Source organism: Aphis gossypii, chromosome 2, assembly GCF_020184175.1.
Source record: "Aphis gossypii isolate Hap1 chromosome 2, ASM2018417v2, whole genome shotgun sequence".
NCBI lineage: Eukaryota > Metazoa > Arthropoda > Insecta > Hemiptera > Aphididae > Aphis > Aphis gossypii.
The window spans coordinates 85,883,338-85,905,566 of record NC_065531.1 but is presented as its reverse complement, the minus strand read 5'-3'; the positions used below and the strand labels follow the sequence as shown (position 1 = coordinate 85,905,566).

General features: G+C 25.0%; 2 protein-coding genes across 3 annotated transcripts; one reads left to right on the top strand and one right to left on the bottom strand.

Annotated features, from left to right (window-relative positions):
- Window positions 1–7,597: 7,597 nt before the first annotated feature.
- Window positions 7,598–15,109, bottom strand: LOC114119827 (pickpocket protein 28-like). The gene is made up of 8 exons (XM_050200274.1): window positions 14,869–15,109; window positions 14,578–14,781; window positions 14,005–14,488; window positions 12,456–12,726; window positions 11,052–11,111; window positions 9,429–9,624; window positions 7,981–8,072; window positions 7,598–7,749 (listed from the first exon to the last, which is right to left on the bottom strand). The coding sequence occupies exons 1-8, from the start codon at window positions 14,994–14,996 to the stop codon at window positions 7,598–7,600; spliced, it is 1,587 nt and encodes a 528-aa protein (XP_050056231.1). The 5' UTR covers window positions 14,997–15,109.
- On the top strand, window positions 14,055–21,749 carry LOC114119787 (putative autophagy-related protein 11). 2 transcript variants are annotated; one of them, XM_027981487.2, is made up of 13 exons: window positions 14,055–14,179; window positions 15,410–15,480; window positions 15,690–15,802; window positions 15,868–16,036; window positions 16,096–16,184; window positions 16,264–16,457; window positions 16,537–16,800; window positions 16,882–17,019; window positions 17,105–17,254; window positions 17,320–17,395; window positions 17,457–17,765; window positions 18,659–19,039; window positions 20,263–21,749. In XM_027981487.2, the coding sequence occupies exons 2-13, from the start codon at window positions 15,422–15,424 to the stop codon at window positions 21,489–21,491; spliced, it is 3,171 nt and encodes a 1,056-aa protein (XP_027837288.2). In that variant the 5' UTR covers window positions 14,055–14,179; window positions 15,410–15,421; the 3' UTR covers window positions 21,492–21,749. The 2 variants fall into 2 exon arrangements, with proteins under 2 accessions (XP_027837288.2, XP_050057912.1); XM_050201955.1 differs by lacking the exon at window positions 14,055–14,179 and adding an exon at window positions 14,676–14,799.
- The last annotated feature ends 480 nt before the right edge of the window (window positions 21,750–22,229 follow it).

Below are 22,229 nucleotides of genomic sequence, written 5' to 3'. Positions count from 1 at the left end.
TTAAAAAAAAGACCGACAAAACTGAAAACACGATTAAACGGATTATCCATTTATACGGAAATTTGAAATGTGAAATATTTGTTACATTACATTATTATTATTAATATTATACCCAACAAATTTGATTATTTGAAATACGTAATACTTTAAATACTTTTTTCAATATATTTTGCCCTCGTCTATTATTTAGAGACCGTCATCTTTCAAATGCACATTATCTGTGTTTTCTTATTGGGCTTTCCCTAAATTTAACTAAAACTTAGATCAAAAGTCCATAAAACTTGGGGCCATATATAATAACACTGTAGCTTGTAGAAAACTCAGATAATAATCTCGCTATAAAGTTTGATTATAGATCAATTAAATAATAATTAAAACTTATTATACAAAATTAGAAACGCTCAACACAAATTCACCATGTACGTCATTTTTAACTTAGGAAAACGGAGACAACATAGATTATTTATTACGATTTAAGTTGTTCCGTTCTTAAGCTAAAATAGATTAAATCAGCTGTTCTGTGCTAAAATCATTCTATTTTAACAAAAATCTACCAAACCGATAACCGATAAGGTTAAACTAAAATAAACCTTTTGAATCCGAGAAATACGCATATTAATAAAATATGGTTTATTATAATAAAACCAACTCATCGTATAGACCGTCACTCACGAAGGATCTTTTCGTTTGTTAAAATTGTATTATCATCGACGCGTGGTATATTTAAACATGGCCGACGATGCGTCATCGTGAACTCTTGACATTAAGCACCAGTGATACACAAAGATCAGCACTGAGCACTGAGCAGTGAGCAATGATCTCCCTAGTCTAAGCACTTGCGCAAGCGACTGTAGTAAATGGTGGGTGAATGTTGGTAGGACGTTTTCCCATCATTAAATTATGTTCATTGTTCATATTATTCTCCGCCAACTGAGGAGTGAGCGCTGTTATCGCTTATTGATCCACTGAGCAGTAAGCACCCGTGTTATCCCCACTCCCAATAAAATACCGCTGTAGTGCAGCTGTACCCACACAACTCTGCGCATAAAATTCTTATGCAGAACGCATCAACTTATTTCAGTTGTGGGTGAAACAGCATTTTGTCGGTGTTCACTGGCCACTGCTCAGTAGTGTCTTGCACTTGTGCGACTCTTGTGCTATGTCGCTATTCTCGTCATGATAATCCCGTGCACGTTATCACAACATTTTATCATTCCATTGATAATAAGAGTATAATATTATGTTTTATTTATCGTTTGTCTTCAATGTCGATCGAGATATCAAGACTCGGTTTCGAATGTTTCGGTTGTTTCGCGATTTCAAGTAAGAATCATTTCACATTTTGAGCGAATCACGTTCTTATAATAATATAATTTAATTTATAACACATTCATATTCGTATATTTCGGTTCGACATCAATCTAGTTTTTATAGTGGTGATCAAAGAACATAATATAAAAAGAAGTGAAATTAAAGTAATAATTTATCGATTTTTATAACATTATTTAATAATGTTGATGATTTTATAAAAATATGATTTATTTAAATGTATAAGCCGAAAACAGATTTATTTGTTTATTCCTTTATTTGCTACTGGTAAGTGACATAAATCCATTAGTAATGATCATTGACAAGTCAAAGGGTGGTTATCAGGTTTTCTTATGCGGTCAGGCTATATTTCTCAAAGAATCTATAGAAACTATAATTTATATTGATTATATTTAGTTTAATATTATTTTATTAGTTATAATCTATTATTTGATATAGCTATCATTAGCCAAATGTAAAAATTATTGCTAATTTGTTAGTTTATTTATTTTGAGAAGTGACCAGTGGTTAAGCAATCAATGAACATGCCTAGTATTTGTTTAATAAATGCCACTATCGTTTGAAAAATATGTTCCTTGGTATAAAAAATGTATTTACAAAATTAGGCTAAATGAAATAATGGTATTGAATTTTGTAAAAAAAAAGTTGTGTTCAATGAAAAAAAATCCTATTTACTCTACTTATTGCTATTGTAAAATTATGAATAATAATCTTTTTTTAAATTTTTATATCCTTTACTGATTTTTTAAACTATTAATATGTCTTTATTGAAAACCTAAGGTTTTTAATGCCAAATGATTGTATTTTGTTTTCTTTGAAATGAGAATTTCTTCTCTGTTCTTTTTACAGTTGTTTTAATATTTTTATAATCATTTTTTTAAGTGAATTGTAGATGCAAAGTTAAAATGTATAAAATATGCCTGCATATTAATATTACACAATTATTAGATTATTATTGGTTACTCGCATATAGAAAAGTTTTCAATCAAAGATTAATTAAAACAAGTTACCTAATTAACTTAATAAATTTAGTCAGAAAGAATTGAGTTACAATTAGTTAACTTTACTAATGATAAAGTAAGTTATGGCAAAAATTGAATATTTTTTTTAAAATATAAAATATTTACTATGATTTTCTGATGAGTTATAACTTATAATCTATGATTAATAATTATTAGAATACTGTTATATAGGTAATTTAAATAATTTAATACAATTTTTGCTTTAGAGTACAATACTAATACAAAGTGCATTATTTTATTGGATTGATATGAGAATTAAATTGATAATAGACATAATATTTATTGAAGAATTCTCTTTATTAAATCTTATTTATACAATAAACTACAACAGTGTTTCTTAAACTTTTTGAAATTATGGAACATTAAACAATAATATTTTTTATGCATAATCACTATGAAAATCATCTTCAAGATAGGTATTACATAAAACAAAACATGGTGATAAACAGCAACATAGACTACACTTAGAACCAGTGCCGTTATGATCATTTTCTTCACAGGGGCAAACATTAAAGTATTATATTTATACATTATAATGATAACCAAATAAAAATATTGTTACAATCTAACAAAATTACCCACCCGCCTAAAATTGTTTGGGGCTATTGCCACAAAAAAATAAGCTCTTGATGCCACTGCATAAAACACAGTTTAAGAAACACTGAACAAAAAAATATTTTTTGGAATCATTTGTTATCCTAAATTTATAATAGTTTTAGTACTTCAACAGAGCTTATAAATACTAGTAATATATTGATGATACTCCCTCTGTTAGAATCTATAGTTTATGTTTAATGTTTTATTAATATTAATAAGATATATGTGGAATTTGTCTTTATGTAATTATAAATTTATATGAATCCTTATTTTAGTTAAGAGGGTATATCGGATAGGTTTAGTTGTTTTTCTCCATCTTACACGCCATGAAAATACTTATTACATGCCTGTATTTCACTCAATGTGATAATATTATTGAAATAAAGATTACGGTATCATTACTTATTATAAAAATTATTAAGATTATGATTATGATTGTTTAATCAGAATTTTTTTTAATATTTTAATCCTTCAATTTTTTTAGTTTTTTTGGTATGATTATTAAAAAAAAAGTTTCTAACAAAGCACAAGGTATTTTATAATATTTATATTAGTTTAATAATAATAATACTTACCTTAATTTCAAAAATGTCATTATTAATGATTAATCACAATAAGTGATATTTAAAGACAGGTGTTAACTATATTACACATTACAAGTAAATTGAATAACAATCTATTGTAATCATGACAATAAAACTGAACATCGATTATTCATTTTGGAAATAGATATTGACATTTGAATTAGTAAAATCACCGTTTCTTCTGAACCTCTTAAGAGAACGCAACACCCGCATATGTTATCTCTGTCTTACAAGTGCGCAATACAACAAATGTATGCTCAGTAGATTACATTTAGTTCCGTTAGTTTAAAAATTAGAGTAAATCAACCTATTATGAAACTTGATAATAAAAACATTATCTGTGTTTGTATGTTTGTTTTTTACGATAGTTCAATTTTTTAGCAAGTAGTGCGTATGATAAAGCGTAAATTAAAAATGCTCATAACTTTCTTCCAAAGAAAGAAATTCCAGGTAATCCTCCCAGGCTCCTGAAAAGGAACTGGTGCAGGGACCTACTCTCTCCTTAAAAATTCGCTTTCCATGGGGTGTCACCACTGGGTGACTTCCCCCTCCTGTCAATCAAAATCCATCCAATTTACTTATTGTATAACTTGTAAATACAGATTGTAAATATATACATTTTGTTCAATAAAAAAAAAAAAAAACTTTCTTAAAAGCTGAATAATCGTGAAAAATCAACATACAAACACAGATAATTTTCAAACTATAACATTTCATAATAGGTCGATTCACTCTAATTTTTAAACTAACGGAGCTAAAAGTGATCTATTTAGCGTAAATTTGCTATGTTACGTACTTGTAAGACGGAGACAACACATGCGGGTGTTGCGTCCTCTTAAGAGGGATTAAAAAAAATATATACCTTGATAGCATTGAGTTGGGATTTCCGTAATCTAGGCTCTCTCATCTTACACGTGTAAAACGGTGTTTTTTAATTGCAGACAAAATAATAAAAACTATAAATTCAGGACACAAATATTAAATTTAAATGTAGAATATACTAATAATGTGGACAAATTTTCAATCATTATTTTTATATCGATGATTGGCATTATTGCTTACATATCTTTTGCTACCCTATTAATGATTATTTATTGGTAGGTATGCATTCAATTTACTTTTGTCTGTATAAATATCTTTCGTCATTATTTAACACTATAACTGATCCCACACGGCGTTTCCCGTGAAAAATTAAATACCAATAATATCTGTACTTCGCCCGTGTACCGTTTTTTTGTTTTACATACACATTCTTTTTTACCAGTTTTTATATTACTGGATGCTTTTTGATGTCTCGGAGAAAATATGTTAAAACAAAATATAGCCTATTAAATTATAACTTACAGTATAGAGTTTTAGTTAAAGATAATATTTTTGAATCATTTTATGTATTACTAACGACTTAAATTATTTTTTAATAAAAAAAACTACTTTTTGTAACTTAAATATAAAAGTTAGACATATTATGCTGTCCTAACTGTTTGTAGGCGTTATCGAACCTACAACTTTCCTGTAAAACTTAATTATATATCTCTCATCGTTTAGACAGCGTTCGTAAAAAACGTTTTCGTTCAACCCTAGCTTTTTTTTCCGACATACTGTGCGAATTCACCTATGACATTCTCAAATAATGTGGCTTTTTTTAGTAAAAAAATTTTTAAATCGGTTCAGTAGATCCAGAGATTACCTCCTACAAACCCACAAACTATCTCTTTATAATAATAGTATAGATTAATGAAATGTATACAAAGAAAAACATTTACCGCCAGTGTAATAATATATATTTCCGTTTTCTGTCACTACAATTTTTCGTTTTTAAATTTTGATAACTCCTTCTATAAGAAAACACATCTAGAATTATTGAAAATTTTATTGATTTTCAAGATAACTTTAAATTAAACAAAAATAGTTAATCGATTATAATTTAAATATAGTCTTCAAATGAGAGATTTAAGTAAAGAAGTCAAAAATTAAAATCCTTGATTTTTAAATCATTTAAAATTGTATTTCATTATTAACAGCTAGGTACCTTAATAATTTTTATAGTTGTACGCCATAGATTTGACAAACGTATATTGGTTTATATCTCTTCTTTTATATTGCTCAATTCATCAGTATAGTTTTTTTTGTCGTTTTAAAATTTGTTTTCGTGGTGTTTTTGCTTCACTAACATTTCTTAATTTAACATAAATTTCTGTTTATATAGCTATTTGATCAAAACATTTGCTCATTGTGAAAAAGATGGTGAATGTCAATTGAAACTATATTTAAAATGTGCATGAAATGACTCACTATAGCATTTACAGTTTGTAACTTTGCGAGAGTTCGGAAGATGCAAATGCTTCAAGTTTTTGAAAGATAAAAACAATTTTTGGCAATATATATTTCTATAAAATTATAAGAAAGATTTTATAGCCTTTAATTAGACAAAGTGTTTGACAAAACCTCATCTGGATTTAGAAATAATAAGCCATGTATGTTATATAACCGCATTTACCAATTTCAGAAGTCTATAAATAATCGATTAACCAATTTTTTGTGTTTTACAATACGAAGATTATGTTAAATGAAACTGACATCATGAAATATTGGTTTGTGCCCACTTTCATCAATTTTGTTTTTAATTTATCATTTTAAATTGTTGACTATATTTAAATTATTTTCTTTAGTTCTATTATCCTAGCAGCTGTGGTTTAAATGTTCGAATACGATTTTTTATCTTTTCTCGATATAAACAATTATTTCAATAAAGTCTATTAATTATTTTTACTATCTACCTACACTTAATTATTAAAACTTCAATGTATATATATTATACGAGTATATATAATTTTTTGAAATGTATTAATTTTATTATACCAATATGTATTTATAATTTGTATTGTGTTTGAATACGCGTATAACTTTTAATATTATTTTTACAATTCTTTGTGAAAACAAAATTTAAATATTTTTATTAGAAAAAATTTATTTTTTTCACTATACACACATCCATTTTTAATATAAATTAAGGTAAATTTTGGATGACACTACTATTCTTGCGATCGACAAAGATCCAATCCGAGCAATTAAAAAATATCCTCACCCTATACACTCTTTACACGCTTCCCCAATCTTTATTGACAATGTGCAAATTCCATTTTTTACTCGTACATAAACGTCATAAACATAATATCTGAGTTTAATACTTAATAAACGTCTTACTTGGAGTACTTACCCACTTAATAAACAAACGTAAAGCATTCAATTATAGACTTCACTTCAGACCTTTTCTCAGTACTAAACTCTCATTAAAAACTAAAGGAAAAATCTACATGAGTGTTTCTAGAACCCATGTAATACTATAACTATAGCATTCAACTTTGGGGCTCAGCTTAACTAAACCGTCCAACCTAAAACAATACGGGCATTTCAGTCTATATGTCTACGCTTAATATTAGGAGCTTCCTGGTACATCACGGCACACTAAACAAAGACATTTGTATTCCAACTTAAAGTAAACTTGCTACACTCACCTACAAAAACACACAAATAACTTTTAGTACTCATACAAATTCTATTATTACTGATTTGTCATTCAAAAAAATCTCACACAACTTATCTATGCACCTTAAAAGGAACTGCTAACTTACTATCTCCCTAAAAATATTTTCTACGGGATGCCTAAGAGTGACTTTCTCCTTCCAATCATTTAAATACCATTTAATTTACTCATTTTGTAATGTGTAAATACAAATTATTATTGTTAATATAACATTTTGTTTCAATAAAAAAATATATATAAATCAATACTTCACAAGAACATATAAAACCAGCAACTTTTACACGTGTAAATTGGTATTTATGAAAAGGTCCAGGAAAAACCCAACCAAATGAAGTCTTGTAGATATTATAAATATCCTAAAATAATAACTTTTTTCATTCGATTTTCACCCAAAAATTGTTGATAGATGTAACTACAATAATTTAAAATTTAATGATAGGTAATTGAATAAGAAAAATGTTTTGTTTTGTATACTTCTTTAATGTTTATTTATACTAAATTGTATTCATTTTAAATCTAAATTATGAAATATTTTTTTGATTATTCTTTTGATCTGATACTTTCTTTTTATTTGGTATTGCACACCATAAACGCAATGAAATAAAATATATTACTTCAACTGCACTGAGAAAGCTAAAACCCATGAACAATCCTAAAAGTCCTCCAGTGTTAGCTGAAAAAAAAATTTTGTTTTACTTATTAATTTTTATTTTATCACTTATTCAAAACTTATGTTTTATTTGTAAAATAATTATTTAGCCTAATTGTAAAAAAATGATCACAGAAAAAGATAAACCAATTATTATTTGTTTTAAATTGTGGTTTATGAATAGCTTAATTCAAAAAATTGTACGTTTAATATAATTTAGTTATACTATCGTTTATAATATGCTTTTAGCCTTACATAAAAATTCTGTAAATCCAAACAACTCCCCTTTCATAAAACCAGTAAATTGAGTTTCTTCAAAGAAAAAGTGAATTACAGCCATATTTTTTCTAAAATATAAAAATATACATAATATGTTAGTATAAAGATTATAGATCGTATATAACTATTTATAGTAAATTTGTCAACAATAAAAAAAAGAAGTTCGTGTGTGTGTTAAATGCTTTCCATTTCCTTAACATACTTAAAACGATGTTACATATACACGATACACCCACAAGTAGAGAGCCTTACATATTATCTAGGCTCTCTACCCACAAGTGTTGTCTCCATCTTACATAGAACATAGTAAAACTTTTATTTACTATTTTTCTCACTGAAAAATCCGTTTTTCAAAAAAAAAAAAACCTATATAATAACGAAAAGTTATAGAATGATGATTGAAAAACTAAACGCCAGACGATGATAATTGTTTTAACATAATCTTGGATAAATTATGTCTATTTATTTATTTCTGTTTCCTATCCAAAAAATGCTGAATATGAATAAAAAATATTGTGGACATATAATGAAATCCAACTGATACGTAATTTATTTTGCAATAAAAAAGTTGTATTTTACAACTGAGATGCAATTCATCTAGCATTGAAATATAACTGGGACGTACTCCACAGAACTGGGGAAAAATTATGGATCATATTCATGTTTCTAGTGGTTAGGTTAAGTAGAACCGTATTTTAATTTTGTAAATATAATAGTGCAAAAAAAAAAAGAATATAATATGTTAAAAAATATACTAAAAATAGTAAAAGTACTGCTTATTATTTATTTTTTTGTAATTGGTTGCCATTGAACAGTAAAAAACCTGCAATTTATTTAAAAAATATTTATTAGCTTTTTTCACGTTTCAAATGATGTGTTATTTCCTAAAGATTGCGATCAGATCTAAAGGAATATGAAATAATATTCAATTTATGTTCTAAATAATGTTTTATTATTATTATACAATATTTAAAAGCAATAATAAATAATTGAATTGCATAATAAATGAAAATTGTTGATTAAGTAACTTTAATAGAAAAATGCAGATTTTGCAATAGTTTTTTTTTTTTTATTAACATATTTTATAGTAAATAGTTGCAAAGTTTTATTTTAATAACCATATAAATAGACCATTGCAAATACTACGCTTCTAATTTTGATGTATATAAAAAAACATCCTTACATTTATGAAAACTACATTAACTATTCAGATTTTGATTATAATGCTGTTAAAGACGGTCTCGTATGTATTTATTTGTATAAATAAATGGTTTTTTTAGATTTCACAGTATAAAAAAAAATTCACGAATGAAATAAATCATAAATGTATTGATTTTACAAATGGTATATTTTTCCTCCTTTCATTGTTTTGAACTAATAACTCCATAATGAAAGTAAATAATAAAAATTAATTAGATACTCACTTAAAATAACTGGAAGTTTTTCCAGCTAAATATATTGGCTTGATTTTATAACTATTGGCTAAAGGTGATGATGAATGTACTTTATTATATCCAATCCAGTAGCATCCTGGTAAGCAAGTGCAATTCGGTAAATATGTTCCATTTAATAATTGTGTCATGTTCGTTAACGGTGAACTATATCGCAATTCTATTGCCACTTAAAAACGAAAAAATTTGATTTATATTAGTCAGGTCATTGTACCTATAGTGCTTATATTAGAATAATAAAATATATAATTAAGGTGAAATTACATGAACGTTTTTTTTTTTTATAATCAAGGTAATGAATTTAATGTATTAAAAATCTTTGAAGAATTCTATTTTATGTAAGATAGGGCACTTGCTCTCTATTGGGCAAAAAATATTATGAACTTTTAGTTCAATAAATTTGGCATATTTAAATATATTATATATGAAAATAACATTAAATCTTTATTATTTTACATTTGAGAATTTTTTATCTTTACCCCCCTAACGTTTTACTTATGAACGCCCATGCTAACTCGTATTTATATTAAAGTACTTAATTTATTTTATTATTAGTAAAATATTATAATAATACCTATGTAAGTTAAATTAATTTTTGCTTAAAACTAAATTTGAATATATCGTTTTCAAATAAGTAGGTCGTAGATAGGTACTATAGGTACATAAAGTATTTGTAAATACTTAATATTTTTTAAATTGAAACATAATAACTGCCTAAAATCTTAATTATTTTTCATTTAAATATCTGATTTTATCCAATTTTGAACTTCGAATGTCTAAAAAAAAAAATCGTCCCTATATATATCTTTAATATTTTTAAATAACTATAATAACACCACATTGAGGGTACATTATATAGAAACAAAATTGAAAATTTAAATATTTATAAGTTGCTCAAAAAGAGTCAAAGTATTATGAAAATGACAATAAACATTTAATGAAAATTACTTAGTATTTTTATCCATAGACAATTCAGCACTTTAACTGTTTTGATAGGTGTTAAGTATAGCACAGATTTGTATGCATTTGCATATTTATTCTGGTTGATCATATGATATGCTATAAGTGAGCACAACATTGGTTTCATGACACAACGATTTGAAAAATGAAACTTTTATAGTTCACTTTTTGCATATTTCTATGTTTGTTTTTGTATTTTTTGATATTTTTTAAATATAATCAGTATACAACTATTGTCTATTATAGTATAAGAAAAAAAATATTATATTTTTATAGTTTCGATTAATATCAAAATAAATTAATAAGTACACCTTGAAGGTATAAACGGTTTTCCCAAATATGACCTTAGATCAATAATCTGGGAAATAAAATACATATACCAAGATAAAAAAAAATATCAATACCACCAAAAAAAAAATTGTATGCATATATTTATGCATATTTAAGATTTTTCACTGCATATTCGGTTAGTTTTTAATGTATATAAATCCGTGCTCTAGTGATGAGTAATTACAAATAGAAAAAATCATATTGTATACCTAATCAATATACTGATTGTTTTATTCAGAAACTAAAAATTTAAAAAAATAGATAGGCAATTAAATTATAATTTATTATATTATGTTTAAAACTTACATTTCGCTTTATCCGAACATGCTTCATCTTTTTTTCCACAAATCCTCGAGAAACTGTCTTCTAAAAATATTATGATACAACTATAAACATATTATTGTAATCAAATAGTATTTATATTAATTAATAGGGCTAGGATTTGTATGCAACAAAAAATTATAAAATATGCAATTACCTAATATTATATATACCAAAAAAAAAATAATAATAATAATACGTTTTAAAATTAATAAAATATTGTTTTTAACTATAAACGCTATTTATGTGAATATATTACAAGAAATAATTACATGGTGTTTTAAATTTTCCAAACTGAATGATCTTCTATTGACCCTATTACCCTAATATATTCTTATATTTACTAGAACTTCCTTCGACATCACACGACGTAAAAACATTTAGTAGCTAAATATACCATAAAACATATATTTTTCGCGTTTTTATTTCACAATATGCAATAATATGCAAAATAAAAACACCATCATTTACATCATCATGATTCGTGGACATTACTGACTAAAGCAGTGGTTCTCAACCGGTGTGTCGCGACACAAAACTATACCGCGAGATTGTCTAGGTGTGCCTCGAAAAAGGTTATTAAATTTCTAAAACAGTATTATCGGCGAAGTTATTGTGATTGTCAAGTGCGTGAATGTGCCGTGAAAATTTTTGATGTATAATAGTGTGCCGTGAACCAAAAAAGGTTGAGAACCTCTGGACTAAAGCAATAACCAGAAGTCGCAAAAAAAATATACTGTTGCATATTAATCTTTACCCTATTTATAGAATGACAACGAAATAATAATTTAGTATATGATGTATAGGTATAAAATTAAAATCATTAAAAGATAAAAAATAACGGTAAATTATGAGTTTTTATAAACGTATAGTTATTGAAGTGACTTTGTGATATAATTATTTATAAAAATTAGTCTATATGTTTTAAACATTTAACTGTCTATACAAATGATAAATAATTGTGGATTTTCTATAGAAAAATTTGCTTTCATAAATATTTATTGAAAATTAATAGTTTATTTGTTTATTTGCTTATGAATTACAACCAAAAACATTTTTTATTAAAAACTGGGTGTTTGTGTAAGTATTTTAAGTTTTCCGATTTTTTATTTTGTATTTTCTATGATTAAAAGCACTTATTATTTACTTCTAACATCTCAAAATTTAAACAGGTTCTGTTTTTTATCAGAACCTACTTATACATAAAAAGAACAAAATATTTTTACTACCCTAAAAGTTAAATAAAAACATATCATTGTATAATAAATGCTATGAATCTAAAATAAAATTATGGTAGAAGTTAAAGTGGTCTATGAATTATTATTAATTTAAATTCCCTAATCGTATGTTAATAGAAATAATAGAATAATTTATTTATTTATATCGTACTTGGCATATAATACATGACGCATTGACAAAACATTAATGTAAAATTTGCTTCACATTCTAGTATACAGTTTCTTTGAGTATAAGTTTTATAGAATCTTAATTGTTTTTCTGCTGAGTACACACATTGACGTTTTTCTTTTTTTATATCAGCCAATGCTGGTGTAGCCATCCCTACTGTTGGGTTGATTTCTATTGATGTTTCTCTTCCTGGAGATATTAAACTGCCAAATGATGATATTTTTGGAGTTTCTACAGGACTGTGTAACATCACCTAGAATACAATTTATAATATGATTTCTGTTAACACAATAAAATAGATTAAGAAACCGGATTTTCATATTTCTACATAATAATTATCTTTATTTAGTATAATATATATAATATTCAGTTTGATAGAAATGAAAAATTAAAACGAATTATTAAATACCTATAGATTTCACAGAAAAAAATATTCTTTGAAATTTTTGTTTATTGATTAAAAATATTTAGTATTTTTTGCACATTTTTGTAAATTATGCGAGAAAATAATAATTTATTTTATTTGGATGAAAAAAAATATTACATTAAAACAATATTTTTTTATACGTTGATGATTATGTTTGTTTGAAAACAATTATATTTTTCTAATTTTTCTTTTATTTTTAGTTTTTTTTTTATCGTACCAGTGTCGTATATTTTTAACTTTTTTGAATATAGGAATCTAGACCAATATATTTTTAAGTATTTAAGTGGAATTTATAATATATTATTTTATTCATATTGTTTTTTAAATTCAAATAATTCTATTTGAATACTATATTTTGTTTTTATTCGGGTTTTAAATATTTTTTTTTCTATACACAGAAATAAAATCATCAAAATGTAATTTTATATTTTTTATGAGACTCATAAATGAACTCAATACAACTGTAGCATTATTCAACCTATGGTACACAATAGAAGTTTCGTTTTATAAAAAAAAAAATCAATTACCTATACTATAAACATTAAATTTTAATAAAACAAAAACTAAGATCAAATAATATGTACCTACACGTTTTCAACATCTGTTGTTGGTAGTCGTATATAAAAAATTGAATACAATTCTAGATTATTTTCATCAAAATAAAAATTATATTTTGACTTAAATTTAAAACTATAAAAATATGGTTTTTTTAACTATCGTTTACGGGTTTTATAATTTTGTGTACGTATGTGTGTCACACACGGCGTATGTATTAGGGATAAATATAAAAATAATTATTGAAAATACAATAAACAAACATTGGTACTCAATTCTGTGTGTTACACAAATTTATAATATACGTAGGTGTATTTTATGATATTTTCTGAACAATTTAATACTCATGTTGTAGTTATTTATACATAATATAGTATACAGTTTAAATTAGTTGCTAACCTCAATGGTCGAGTTTCAATATTAAAGAAAAAGTATTTGTATTTGTTCTTAAATTGTACTGATACATTTATTTGAAGTAATATTTATATACAAATAAATATAGTATCGTTGTTTAAGATTGATACGAACCCTATACATTTATAATGTTACCTTGAATCCATAACTGACTTCTGATGAACAATAATATTCTTCGATTTCAGCATCCAAAACAAGAGTTAATCCTAGATGATTGCCGGCACCCCAGGGCCTCCAAGGTATATATTCAGCAGGCGTATTCGGCGGGTATCCATTCTCAGGTGTCCAATTTGCAGACGGATTTGGAAAGGTAATATTTAAATCTGATAAATCTTTTGGGTTCCGAAATATGTAATCCGGTTTTACTTTATTAAATGAACAACATATACCTTCGTCTGTTAATGAAGGATTAAATAATTCTGAGCAAACTTTATGGTTGTTTGCCCATTGACATGACACAATCATATCATGGCAGGGTTGAGATACTTTAATCATAAATTTTTTTAATGAATCCCAGTCGCCTGTGTAATTGTCAATGGCCGAATCCATTAATAATGGATCTTCGTCACAGAAATCACTTAACAAGCGGCGGTCGATATTGCTATTAAATTTTGAGGATCTATGTATAAATAAATATACATAAGTTGCAAAACATTATTTATGTATTTTAAGAAATTCTTAGTAGCTAGTTAATAACATATACATTACGTTTCTAAAATGGTTCGAGCAACAGATTTTCTTGCGTTGTTCATGTTACAGATGGTAATGGCGGGAAATGGTATGCTTGTAAGCTGAGTTGCTTTTGGTGATAGACTTATAATTACAGGCATGTCTTGCCATTTATGGACCAAGTTCACAATAAAGTAAATTGCTGTGATAACTGCTAATCCAAAAGATATTATCCAAAAACATCTTAAAACGCAATAATGTGTAATTTAAAATACTATATCAATAGACTGTATTAATTAGTAATATTTTATTTTGTTATTTTTAGTATACCTTTCACTAGCGCTTAGTTCATTATTACCGGCATATCTAAGTCCATGTAAAGTTGTATTCTGTGAATAATCGTTCAACATTCTTTTCCATCTATTACCGATTTTTTTGTTTTTAGATTTAGGTTTCATCTGAATATTAGTATTATTGTTTATAAACCATTTTGATTTATTCTTAATATCAAAATTATTACGAACATTTCTATTTATTGGATACTTATAAGGTTCAAAGTCTTTAGTGTACATTTTTTAAAAATAACCAGTATAAAACTTTTAGAGAACTTCAAATAGCAACATTAACCAACTGCACGGCACACTTCTAGCCCTTATACTCAAATTGAGGTTATATTATAATTCAGTTACCTATATCATGTAATTTCTTGTTATTTTTAACTATCAAAGTTTAAGCATTATATGACGTGTAGTTTACTTAATGTATAAATTACTTTTAACATCATGTTATTTAAAAAAATTAAATATAGATACCTAGGTACTATCAATTTCTTATATTAAATCTCTTAATGTATAATATGTCTATGTTATAGGTAAAGGTAAACATGGACGAGTCAAGCGATACCCAAAAAGTAAAAAATGAAGAAATATCAGAAATTTACAAGTAAAAACACATCATAATAATTAATTTAAAGATATTGATTTTTTTTTACCTTCTACATAGTAAAGAACTAAAATATTGTAATATAATAAAAAAACATTTTTACATTTTAATTTTATTAATTGGTGATTGATTATTATCTAGAATGATTTAATATATTAAAATAATATAGTATTGATATATTTTACAAACTATATATTTTTGTTTTATAGAATATTTAAAGAAATATATTTGAAAGCACCTCCTATTTTAAAGGATCTATCAGACAATTCTGTAGAAATTGATTATACAGAATCCGTACAAGAACAAATAGATTTCAATAAAAGTATATAATTTAATTTTTTTTTTTATGTCTGTAATTTGTTTATTAACTATTTGTTTTATATTAAGTTGATAAAAAATTTAAAAATGGAGAATACGGCTCAATTACTGACGCAATAAAAGATATAAGGACGGTATTTTTAAATTGTTATTCATTTTATGGTACTAGAAGTGATCATACTAAAAAATCATTAGAAATCGAAGAATTATTAGAAGAAAAAATTAGTCATCTTGACAAGTAATAATTTTTCGTATATTTATTATTATATTTTTAGAAATAAAATAATTTTTTTTTAGAGATTATAAATCATTGGCTAATGTTAATCTTACATTCAATTTACTAAACATAGAAAGAAAACTTAATTCTAAATTGAGATATCCAAAAGGTATGTTATTGATTTATTAATTAGATTGAACATTACTTCGTTAAAATTAGTAAATGAATGAATGTAATGTTATATTTAGATTGTTATGATTCAGTATTATTAAGAAGTGTTGCACATTGTCGCCCTGAACGATTACAAAAGTATCATAAAATATTGTCTACCACTCTTACCACTGATGAAGATAATGCACATATTTTAGAAAAAATATTGTGTTGGGAAAATGAAGTTTATTTTAATGATATATTTCATCGATATATCAGCTCAATGTGGGAGGTTAATATATAATTATTAACATTAAAGTTATACATGTATTTTACTTTAAAAGTTTGAATCAATTTTCCTTATGTTTTAGCTACCAGAAATAGGTAATTTTGTGGCTATTTTATTTAAAAAACTTGATCTTGATATTGTTAACCAAGGAGAAATTGAAAGAATGTTTTTAATGCCTAAAGAATCTACGACTATGGGTAAAATCATGACAACTCTTTTAATGCCAGTCAAAAAAACAAAATTTGTTGGTCAAATAATGCCATATAAGATTTGGTCTGAAAAACTTTCAAAAAGAGTATCAGACTGGTGTAGAGTATACCATGCAAAAAAAAAAAATAAAGTTATTGTTAGTATTATATTTTTACTTTAAAATAGATTTCTTTTGAATATGTATGTCTTATGTGGTAAAAAAATTAATTTGTTTCAGGTAATGAATTCACTAGGTATTCATCCAGACTTTTGGGCTATTGTGAATGAAAAAAATCCTTTAGTTGAAAGAGACTATTGTGAACTCTCATATTTTATGAAAGTTTGGCTTGTAAAAGGACTTTGTGATTATGTTACTGTAAGTTTAATAACTTATAAATTTAATATATTAATATTTTAAAATATTAAAATAATTGCTAAGTATTTATTTATATTTATTTTAGATTAAATATAAAACTATAAATGATATTATTACAAATTGTAATGAAAGACAATGCACTATATGGAAAAATGATTTAGAAACCGAAGAATATTTCTTTTTTGAGTCAATGCCAGATTTAAGGATATATTATTATAACATTCCATATGATGAAGTAATAATTTTATTATTATAATTTATATCATTTAAAGTAAAATTGTTATTTTATTTATGTTTTAGCCAAGTCTTGAATTTCTTGAATCTGTAAAAACTGAGAAAGAAATAGTTGAAGTTGAAAATAATCTACCTATGAATGGTAAGTACATTTCTTTAAACTTTTTTATTGATTATTTATTTTTTATAAAACATATTTGAAGGTTTTTCTGGGAGTTTTTGTACAATTAAAAAAGAAAAACATTTTAAGCTAATTGCTGATTCGGTAGAAGGTCTCCGAGCTTTTCTTTATGAATTGGATATGGAAGGAACATTTGTACCTGACAATTTGATAAGCGCTTTAGAGAGTTTTATTACAAAAATTGAATTGGAAGAATATAATTTAATTGTCTTGAACAATGATTCTAAAATAAAATTATTTAAAGACTGTGAATCATATCCAGATAGAATTCAAAAAGATGAAGATAATATATCACTTTGGGAAGAAAAAGATTCAAAATCAATATTTCAAGGTAGTAAATATTTTAGGTTCTGTGTAAATCAATGAATGTATTGATTTTATGATTATATGTGTTTGTTTGTTTATTTACAATCACTTTTTGAACAGAGAAAATGCTTGGATTTTTACTCCAATATATTTTCTTGTAGAAAAATAAATTTAGCTAATATTTGAGAGAAAATAAAGGGTTAAAAATGAAAAACTCTCATCATTTTTAAAACAGTATGATTTTCAAAATATATCAATGAATTTTTTTTTAATTTTAATTTTAATATTAGGAAATTGAAAATTAAATACAAGGCTTCTACATTTATGTTAAAATTTTGAAAAATCTTTAAATAACAATTTCAATAAAATTGTGTTCTAAAGTAAGTCCTCATTGAATGTTTCCTATTTATTTAACATTATTTTGATAATTGCTATTATATCTATATCTTCATGTTTACTTTTTTTATCAGCATTATTTTTTACTTATTGTCATTTTATTTATAAATTTAATTAATTTGGGTCAAGCATGCAATTAATACAATTAAGTTTATTTTGTCAATAATCACTTTTTTAATGAAATGTATTTAATTTAACCATAAATCCAAGTTTGCATTGAAAGACTGAAAAAATAAACCAAAAACTTAAGTCTTTTAATACAATTCGATAGGTCAAAAGCTCCCATCAACAGGGGGTGAATATTTACATAATATATCAAAATATCCATAATAACTTAGGCTGACATAATCTCTCTTTAAAATTGTCTTGTATAATTTAACACACCCATTTCAGTGACATACTCAATGATAATATTCACTTGATACTTACTATATAGCAAAGCAATTTCTTTGTTTTCATACTCATAATCTTTTTATTGTTTTACAAACTACCTAAGCTAATATTATTGTTTTCAAATTTAAGCTCAAAATGAAGAAATTATTCTTGAGAAACGTCAAAGAAAATTAATTGTACAGCAGAATGTTGATGAATTTTATGAAACTGATGAATATATTAGTGAAAATGATTTAATCTTATCTGATTTTTCTGATTCTGAAGATGAATGGGGTGCTATAAATCAACCCAAAAATAAAGTTAAGCAACCGCTGCAAACTCACTCTAAACTTCTTGAACTAGAAAAGCGATTATGTGAAAAAGGGGAAATGCCAAATCATAATATTAAAAATCTGTTAGATACTTATCAGAGTGATGAATATAATGAACATAATAAAACATTGGTTTGTTCAAAAAATAAAAATAATAAATCACTTTTGGAAGAGAAAGATTCAAAGCCAATAATAAAAGGTAATACTTATTTTTACTTAATTATTCTTGTTGATTTAAAATCACAAATTTTAAAATAGTATTGTATTAAAATACTTTATTCAAAATAAAATCAGTACCTAGTTGTGAGTTTGTGAGGGTATGATGATATCAACTGACTTAACTCACCTCACCTAGTCAACCTCAAAGCTAAATGACATTGGAATAAAGCTATACCTTTATCTATATAACTTAGTCGCCAATACTAATCTCATTTTGAATAAAGTATTGAAAAAACTGATTTCTTTCTTTAGTAAAAGTTTATGGAAAATTTTTGAATTAAAACATATTAAATATTCATATTATGTGAAAGCCTATACAACGCCTCATTAAAAAATAAACTAATTTTATTAAATAAACTTAAAACTGTGAACATCAATATAAATTAATTTCTTCTAAAATAGCTTATTTAATTTTTTACCATGTATAGTATTTAAATGATTTTTTTTATTAGTCATTACTCATTAATAAATTACTTTTAAATATGACTCACAGTGTGTGTTGGTTGATTCGATTTTTTTTTCCAATCATATTATAAATGTTATACAAGTTATATTTTTACCAGTTCTTTTTTGTTTTGTTTTGTATGTGTTAAAACTAATAGTTTGTGTAGATAAATAAACATAAAGTATAACAGTCTAATTTTGTTCACATATTAGACAAGCTAATGCAATCAGGGATTAGTGATCACCTATCTTATTTAATAATTAGGTAATTTAAGAAACTAATTTAGTTTAATAAAAAAATGTGACTTCAGAAAAATATAAAATTTCAAGCAACCTTTATAAAGCAATAGGACCCGTATATTGGCTAAAACTAAACTAATACAAAAAAATTAATTACTTTCTTAAAAGAGATTAAATACTCATCTTAGTATAATTTATGTCTAAAGCCGCATTCCCATGATGGGTATACTTGGCCAATATTTAGTGTTAACCTCAGGTTTGGGTAATGGTATTTTCATATTAATTTTAATAAATTACATTTATTTTATAGTTTTCTATGTTGCTTTATAGTTTGTAATACATTTTATTTTCTAGAAATAACAATTTTCAATACGTTTTATTTTAACATTTTTGAATGTTTATATGTGTTGTTTAGATTATTTTAAATATTCTATTTATATCAGATTTATCTATTTACTTAAATGAAAAATATATTTTAGATATTATTCAATATTATTATTATTATTATTATTATTTTAGCTCCGAGTAAAGAAATCAGTTTACAGAAACGCTCAAGTAAATTAGTTGTAAGAAAAAATGATGAAACTGATAAGTATTATGGATCTGAAGAATATAATATGAGTGAAAATGATGTTGAATCCATGTCTGATTTTGTTGATTCTGAAGACGAATGGGGTGCTATAAACCAATCTAAAAATAAAGTCAAACAAACACTGCAAACACCTAAACTTGCTGAATCAGAAAAGCTATTGAGAGTAGAAGATAAAGTACCAAAACACAGTAAAATTAAGGTGTTTGATACTAATAAAAAAGATAAATCTATCAAATCAGTTGAATTATTAGAAACTCAAAATAAAGTAAAATGTATTAATAATAATACTAATAAAATTGTTAAAGATCATAATAAAAGATTGATTAATTCCAAAAACATAGTTAATAATTGTAATTATGAAGAAGTTGTATTGATTGATAGTGATAAAGAAGAAAACGAAAAACCACCTGATAGCTTAAAACCAGTAGAAATTATAAACTTAGATGAAGATATGCAAAATGATTGTGAAATTATTAATGATGATTCAGAAACATCAATCTCTACCCGTAGTACTGAAAATAAAAATAGTATAACCAATGAACAAGATAACTATAAACAAATAGAATCTGCTGTTATTTCAATTGAAGATGAACAAATTATTATTAGTGATGATGAAGATGATGTTCAATTTCTTTCAATGACTGTAACACACAAGAGTTCACCTTCAAAAATTAAAAATCCTTGTAATTCTAAAACAAATTTAAATAAATCATACAACTCTATTTCTACAAATAGGCAAATAACACCTACTAATCATAATATACCTCAAGTTACATCATCTATCATACAAAAACTTTCACATAACGTTACTATTATGCCAGCAAATGTTCATGTACCAAAAGGTATTGAAGTCACTATGGTTAAAACACCACCAAAGAAAATAAATTCTCATTTCAATTCTGTCAAAAGAAGGTCAGACCTGTCAAATGGCTATCTACCAAGTAACCCTTCAATAATTAATGTGAAATGTGAAATTATTTCAAAGCCAGATTTAAATGGTGAAGTTAAGTTTTATATTAGACTACCCAATGGAAAAGAACATCCTGGTCCTAATGAGCTTATCAATCAATACCTTAAACAGCACAATAACCAATTGCCTGACTATTGGTTGGTACCTTTACCAGTAGAAGTTGCTAAACAATATGGTATTAGCTAAAAGAAAATTGTTTTCTTTATCTAACATAAAAACTTTCTTATGATCTCTATACATTTATTTTAAGAATGTTTAGTAGTAAAATTAAAAATGTTAAAAGTTTTTTTTTAATTACACCAATCTCATTTTGTTATTATTAATAAATTGTTCATAATATTAAATGAATATTATATTTTATTATTTTAAAAAAACTGATAAAATTTTATAATTATGTATAAATATTTGTGATATTTATTGCAAATTATATGTTTATTATTACTAGGTCTCGTTTTGTTTATTTGATTTTGATATATACTATAAGTACTTATGTAATTATGTACTACAATGTTAACTAATAGCTGTAAGTTAATAAGTAACAATTATATATGACATAATTTTTATACAATATATACAATGTTTTAGCCAATAATTAGTTCAATATGCTCACTATAATACCTATAATACTTTAGAAATAGAACTTAAAACACTGTCTAACTGATTAAGTACCTATACTTAATCAATGACTGTCATCACTCGAAATATTTTTCAAATGCAATGATGTATTCAATGCAGCTCAGTTTGGCATTTTTATTTATTCAATATTAAAAATCCTAACAGCATTTGGACATTAAAATTAAAGAAGTGTGTACCTTTTTTATGTAGTATATCGACCATGTATAAATATATTATGCTAAAATACGTATAGAACACAGCAGACATTAAGTTTAATCGTAGTGACTTAATTTAAAATATTAACTGTAT

Excerpts from the sequence above, each read along its gene's own strand:
- LOC114119827 (XM_050200274.1), bottom strand. The coding sequence starts at position 14,996 with ATGAAACCTAAATCTAAAAACAAAAAAATCGGTAATAGATGGAAAAGA. Across the intron at positions 14,489-14,577 it reads GCTCGAACCATTTTAGAAAC|ATCCTCAAAATTTAATAGCA; the intron begins GTAATGTATATG and ends ATTTATACATAG. Across the intron at positions 11,112-12,455 it reads CGTCATGTATTATATGCCAA|AAGACAGTTTCTCGAGGATT; the intron begins GTACGATATAAA and ends TAATATTTTTAG.
- LOC114119787 (XM_027981487.2), top strand. The coding sequence starts at position 15,422 with ATGGACGAGTCAAGCGATACCCAAAAAGTAAAAAATGAAGAAATATCA. Across the intron at positions 16,801-16,881 it reads AAAAAAAAAATAAAGTTATT|GTAATGAATTCACTAGGTAT; the intron begins GTTAGTATTATA and ends AATTTGTTTCAG. Across the intron at positions 17,766-18,658 it reads TTCAAAATCAATATTTCAAG|CTCAAAATGAAGAAATTATT; the intron begins GTAGTAAATATT and ends TTCAAATTTAAG.